Source organism: Engystomops pustulosus, chromosome 5 (assembly GCF_040894005.1).
Source record: "Engystomops pustulosus chromosome 5, aEngPut4.maternal, whole genome shotgun sequence".
NCBI classification, from domain to species: domain Eukaryota; kingdom Metazoa; phylum Chordata; class Amphibia; order Anura; family Leptodactylidae; genus Engystomops; species Engystomops pustulosus.
The window spans coordinates 106,651,486-106,658,309 of NC_092415.1; the positions used below are offsets into that span (position 1 = coordinate 106,651,486).

General features: G+C 41.6%; 1 protein-coding gene across 1 annotated transcript in view; it reads right to left on the bottom strand.

Moving 5' to 3' along the window:
• ELP2 (elongator acetyltransferase complex subunit 2) overlaps window positions 1-6,824 on the bottom strand; it is a 105,945-nt gene that overhangs the window by 98,283 nt on the left and 838 nt on the right. The window contains exons 2-4 of the mRNA XM_072152804.1: window positions 5,483-5,561; window positions 4,467-4,537; window positions 2,044-2,194 (exon numbers count right to left, since the gene is read on the bottom strand). Coding sequence (XP_072008905.1) covers window positions 2,044-2,194; window positions 4,467-4,537; window positions 5,483-5,561 — 301 coding nt within the window. The remainder of the gene's footprint in view (window positions 1-2,043; window positions 2,195-4,466; window positions 4,538-5,482; window positions 5,562-6,824) is intronic.

A 6,824-nucleotide genomic window follows, 5' to 3' on the forward strand; every position in this document is an offset into this window, starting at 1 on the left:
GTCAATTCTGAAAATACGGAGAACTGATATTCAATTAGTAAGCCGCGTGACACCGAAATAAATTATCCAGACATTTCAATAATTATGAAAATGCAAAGTAGACATATGGGAAATGTTATTCAGCAACTTATTTAGGTGGTAAATCTATCTGCATGAAAGCGTTATGATTTCAAAATGGCAAATTTTTCAAAAAATGTATCATTCCTTTTTTTTTGCAAATAAACGCAAAACATATCAGCCAAAATTTACCGCTAAAATGAAGTACAACATGTAAGGAAAAGAAAGTCTCATAATCGCTTTGGCAAGTAACAGTATTCAAAAGTTCCAACCATATAAAACAAAACAAGCCAGAATACAAAAAATGGGGCTGAGCCTTAGGCTATAAACTGACTGCATCCTTAAGGGATTAACTATACATACATTTCAAAGCGTTGTTTCTACCTTACATGATATAGATGAGGGCACTGCAGGCATAAGACGCTGGAAGGCATTACATGTGCTTCCCCTCCCCCTCCTTTTCCGACTCATGTTGCAGAGTTCAGTACAATGTTTGCTGCCTTTCAAGGTAGCAGAAGGAGGCATTGCGGCTCATTTACTAAGGGTCCGCGGACCGCGATTCCGTCGGGTTTCCCAAATATTTCCTTTTTGCGCCGAATTGCCCCGGGTTTTTTGTGCACGCAATCAGATTGTGGTGCATCGGCACCAGCTTGCCTGCGACAGAAATTGGGGGACATGCTGTCGGACAACCCGACGGATTCAGACAACCGCGGGATTTAAAAACTAAATTGTGTCGCAAGATCAAGCGCTCACATGCACCAGAAAGAAGAAGGTGTACTCCGGCGGATCTCAGCACGGAAGCAACACATGCTGGAAAATGGACGTACGACCTTTGTGAATCGTGGCAGACCTGAATCCTTGTCGAACAACGCACCGCGGGATCGCGACAGGACCGGGTAAGTAAATCTTCCCCGTTGTTTTCCATTTAATACTTTGGAAAAACTTTTGCATACTTCCCAGAATTCCCTAGTGGAGCATCTATGGCTTTAAGTCTCCACATGCCTTTAAGGTGACCTTAATTGGCAATCTCTCCATAAGGAGAACACCTACTGTCTAACAACAGAGTTCACTACACACAGGATGGGGGTGGAGCCCAAAGCAGGAAGCTTCCCCCTCAGAGTCCAGGCTGCCTCTCGCATTACTGTCTCCACAGCTTTAGAAGGCCATGTGACCGGAGCATGTACTGAGTAACTGAGTTCCAGACCACGGGGAGTGGGGAGGAAAAATCAGAGTGGATTTATCCACATGGGTCTATTTTGAAGAGGTAAAACTGCCTCTACAAGCATCAGAGACGCTTGTAAATACGTTAATGCGACTTCTCCTTTGCTCCATGTTCCATGTAGTGGCTAGAAGCTATTTCTGCAGGGCCAAGCATCCAATTGTTGCAGGGGCCAGGTTTCGAATAGTCAAAAAACGTTATTAGACAATCTCATTAAGTCATTAAAGAGATAAAGTGTTAAAGATAAAAGGCCTGTTTATACAGTGTCCACCAGTTGCTAATAACCAACAATTATGTTATATGTAGAATCCTACCGGTTAACATTAGTAACAGGTCTACTTGTTATTTATTATTGGTATTACACAAGGCCTGCAATAACCAAAGATAATTCTGGCATAAAAGATTACATTTTAAACTGGTCTCACCAAATACAAGATAGAACATGTTTGCTACAGAATTTGGTCTCCAAATAAAGACTTGAGCGCTTGAGTGTAGAGTATTATAAACTCTCTCACAAACACTAAAGTATTACAGGAATGATGCCCATAGTTCAGATGGCACTGAGAAAAATATGTGCCAAAATCCGACCCCACTGACTTCAAAAGGGGGTGACAGGTTTTATTTTTCCACAAGCAACATGCTGTATAGTATGTCAATATTATAATATATATTGCAGAAGAGTTAAAATCGGGTACCTAATGGTACTTACTTACATATACAAAGAAAAGAATCAAATGCAAGTTCATTTATTTTAAAAAAATACTTACTTGTCGACTTGTGTCTTAACCAAATTTTCACAAGTCCATCGGATGAAGAAGAGGCCACAATAAGATTATACTCTGAATCTGATGGGATGTACACAGCATGAACTGCACAGATTGCCTCGGTGTGACCATCAACTATTTCACTATGTACAAGCTACAAAGAAGAAACAGATAACGTGAACATTGTGGAAAGGACAAGGTGTGGCCAAAAAATTCACATGCCAGTCAGTGCCATGAAGAGAAGACTGCTCCATTCACACTTCTGTTCTTTACATCGAAAAACACATCCCAAGAAAGTCTCCCAATGAATGCACCATACACAACATGTAATGAACAAGTCTCAACAAAACTTTACATAAATCGATAGTAAATGAGAAGATGCTCAAGATTTTCATATTCCCTGTGTGAGATAGAGCCAGTCACGTCACCGGGTCTCAGAACGAAGCTGCATAAATTGTATGCGAAGCCTCATGGTGCTCTGTAGCCTGTACCACAGGCTCATTTGCATATTTTATAAACATATTTTTGACACAAATGTGGCCCTGCAAAAAAAAAAAAAAGAAATGAAGCTTGGGACACAGGGTGACAGGACTGGAAGGTAAGTAATAGTCATCTACGACCAGATAATCTGATGGTAGATGTCCTTTAATGTAGAAATCACTGGAGAGAAGGTCCCCAGTTGACAACTGCAGTGAAGAAGGTGACTGATCGAAAAATCTATGGGACTGATAGAACCAGCCAGGCAAAGCCAACAATGCCAGGTATACAGCCTTTCTATGTTTTACAGTGCTTTCTCTTGCTCTTTACAATGCTAATAATCCCAAGGTGTCTCTACACAGGAGTTGACCTATGGAGTCGGTAAGCCAAACTTCCATCTCCTCCATTTCCCTTAACTCTGACTCCACAGCCCTGTTTTCCTGGTTTTTTTTTTTTAAGAAGTTCTAACGTGCATTTTCTGTAGCAGTGTAGCTTCACTACTGAACTTGAATGTGTGCTGCACTTTATGTACATCTCAACTAAAAGTTTAGTAGAGGATACACAATCCATGGCTGCAGCCTGTCAAGCCTTGAGTTGTGTCCTGTGCCCTGCATAGTTGTGAATGCAGCCAAGAGGTCCTAGCTGCTCTTAAATAGAGATGAGCGAACTAGACGTTCAAGTTTGGGTTCAACCGCCTTATCTAGACATATTACCGGATTGGCTGCCGAACAGCCAATCTGGCAAATGGACCTCCCTAGCAACTAGCCATGACTATGATTGGCCAGGGGGACACAATTAAAGGAAATTTCATTTTTATAATTTGTTATATACCATATATACTCGTGTATAAGCCGGGTTTTTCAGCACAAAAAATGTGCTGAAAAACGTCCCCTCGGCTTATACACAAGTCTATTATTAAAAAAAAATTACCCAGTTAAAAAAAAATAAACTTAAATACTCACCCTCCGACGTCAACGCGGCTTACCGATGTCAGCGCGTCCCGTCTTCTTTCTTCTCCGCGGCTCCTCTTCTCTCTTCCAGCATGGACGCGGCCATGTTTTCTTCATGGCCGCGCATACTATGACGTCAGCAGCGGCCGTGTCATAGTATGCGCATGCTAGAAGAAAACATGGCCGCGTCCATGCTGGAAGAGAGAAGAGGAGCCGCGGAGAAGAAAGAAGACGGGACACGCTGACATCGGTAAGCCGCGCCGACATCGGGGAGCCGCTCTGACATCGGAGGGTGAGTATTTAAGTTTATTTTTTTAAGGGGCAGGCTGTACACTACATGGGGGCTGGCAGGCTGTACACTACATGGGGGCTGGCAGGCTGTACACTACATGGGGGCTGGCAGGCTGTACACTACATGGGGGCTGGCAGGCTGTACACTACATGGGGGCTGGCAGGCTGTACACTACATGGGGGCTGGCAGGCTGTACACTACATGGGGGCTGGCAGGCTGTACACTACATGGGGGCTGGCAGGCTGTACACTACATGGGGGCTGGCAGGCTGTACACTACATGGGGGCTGGCAGGCTGTACACTACATGGGGGCTGGCAGGCTGTACACTACATGGGGGCTGGCAGGCTGTACACTACTGGGGGGGGTTGACCAATGCATTTCCCACCCTCTGCTTATACTCGAGTCGGTAGTTTTTCCCAGTTTTTGTTGGTAAAATTAGGGGTCTCGTCTTATACTCGGGTCAGCTTATACTCGAGTATATACGGTATATGTTTAGTCGATCCATTTTATTATGACATCAACTACACAGTCCTGCACAGCAGCACATGGATGTTGAAGTTGTGCATTAGCTAAGACATGTATGGTAAGTAAAAGAAATAATGCTCTAATAATCTAGTGTAAATCATGTAGAGCCTAGGGGGCTGATACTATTTCTATATTAAGACAGAATGTTAGTATAACTGTGTAAATGCAAGAACCTACATACCTGATTCTCAATGGTCTTCCAAATTATGAGCTTCTTATCAGACCCTCCAGAAACAAGCTCTGTTTCAGCACCTAAGACAACAGGAAGTACAAATATAGAGAGAAAATAGTTATTAAACCTTGAGTACCTAGACTGATACTGCCTAATGACCAAAATTTAATTACGCAAAATGAAATGAACCATTATCAATACATGGATAAAAAGTGTTAATCAATTTGGCTCAGAGGCTTTCCATAAAATATACGTTATTAACCCCTTCCTGCCGATGCCCATTTTTTAGTTTTTGTGTTTCCATCTCTTGCTCCCCTTTTCTGTCTACTGAGCTTTAAGAGGGCAAGTTTCCAGCGTAACAAGTTGAACTTTCTAGTGATGGTACTTTACATTCCATGCTGTGCACTAAGAAGCGGGAAATGTAGTGAAATAGCGCCAGTTTTTTGTGGGCACTGGGTTTACTTTTATGTGCACTCAAAATTACACCTCTTTATTCCCAGGTCATTACAATTATAGAGATATCATATTTCAATAGGTTTTATTTGGTTTTAATAAATCTTAAAAAATTAAAACATTCTGTATGAAAAAAAAATGTCTTTGTTTCGCCATATTCTGATACTAATCGCTTGCTCACACTTTGGCATGAGGAGCATGCAAGGTGTCACCATTTGCAGGATGTAATCATGTTTTTATTTCTAACATTTTTTTCAACTCTTGTGATCTGGTCTAATCGTTCTTACCATATACTGCAATACAGCTGACATCATGGTTTAGTGACTAAACCAAGATGGCGGTGGTGGCCACACAACAGCCTACGATTTGCCGGCAGCATTTAACAGGTTAAAACCAGCAACTGTGTTTCTGGGGATGTTTGCTCCATCATGCAGCAAACATCCCATATGTTTGAAGAGAGCTCAGCCACATGTTGTTAATGGGATAACAAGGACAGGGGTTGGATAGACAGATATCAATACTATAAGAAGAATAGAAATTTCTCTTGAAGTACAACAAATCCAATTACTTACTACAGTCAGGTTTCTCAATCCAGTGCACACAGTTGACCCGTCCGGTGTGTCCATTTAGCGTAGATAACACTGTTTTATCCTGAAATTGTAAAATGTTCAAATATTAATATCTGAATGGGAAAAAAACACATTCTTCAACATTTATGATAGGCTTGGCAATTCAATGTTTTTCCCCCACATGGACGAATGAATCAAAAGGATTGTTTAGGGACAATACGCTAATACGCTAATACGATAAAATCAATTTATCTCCACAAGACTGCCAGATGCAGACAAGCACTGTACTCCAGACAATGAATAAAGAACGTGTTAAACCATTACTCTTTTCATGTACAATGTCCTAACAGCAAGGTCCAGACAATTATGCTGTAGATAGGTGACATATTTTTATGCTAGTCCAAACCCTTTACTATTCACGCCTGCCTACCAATTTAACCACAGGTAAACTAGTATATTGTAGTATTTGGGGCAGAAAAGACAGTATGCAGGGAGTCATCAATATGAGATGCTGTATACAGTATATAATTCTGTCAATTCCCCAGGTAATGCCTAAGGCTTTCTGCAAACATTGCAGATTGCAAAAGGAAGATTTTGTCGTTGAAAGCATAATAAAGTAGCAGTAAAGTCATTTGGAAAAAGTAAGTTAGACAATGTATTTTTCTGTGCATAAATTGTTGCTTTCTGCAGAAAATATAATAATGATATCACTTTTCTTGCGCATCCTCAATTTTTGCATGCATTTCTCTTACATTGAAGTCTATGTGGGAATGAATATCTTTTGCTTGTAATGACGTCAGATCAAAAGTAGTATAAAAAAACTCCCTCATAAATTCCCTTAAGCTGCATATGGAAGTGCCCTAAGGCTATCCACAAGAAACACAAAAATGCAGTGAGGGGAGAACAATACACTGAATAACAATGTCAGGCAGAACAGCACAGAGACAAATGTGAACAGAGCATATTAGAGATATTAGTCATATTAGAGAATTTTCTAATAGGTTAGGCTGGGTTCACATCACATTTTGTGCCTTATGTTGTAAGGACATGTCTGGAGGATTCCGACGTGTCCTTGCAATGTATGGCACAGTAGCAGGATGAGGGTCACCCACTGCTGCCGATTTACAGAGTGTTTCCCCAATTTTGTCACTGTCCTAATATGGACAGTGAGCTCACCGCATCCCCCCCCCCCCTCCTCCTCCTAGCAAGCGCATATCCGCTCAGTTTAGTGATGGGAATTCCGGCTCTTCTTAGTGAGCTGGATCATTAGGCTCCACTCACTAAGATGAGACGGCTTTTCTAGCTCCTGAACGGCTCCCTATTAAATATATATTAGGGAGCCGCA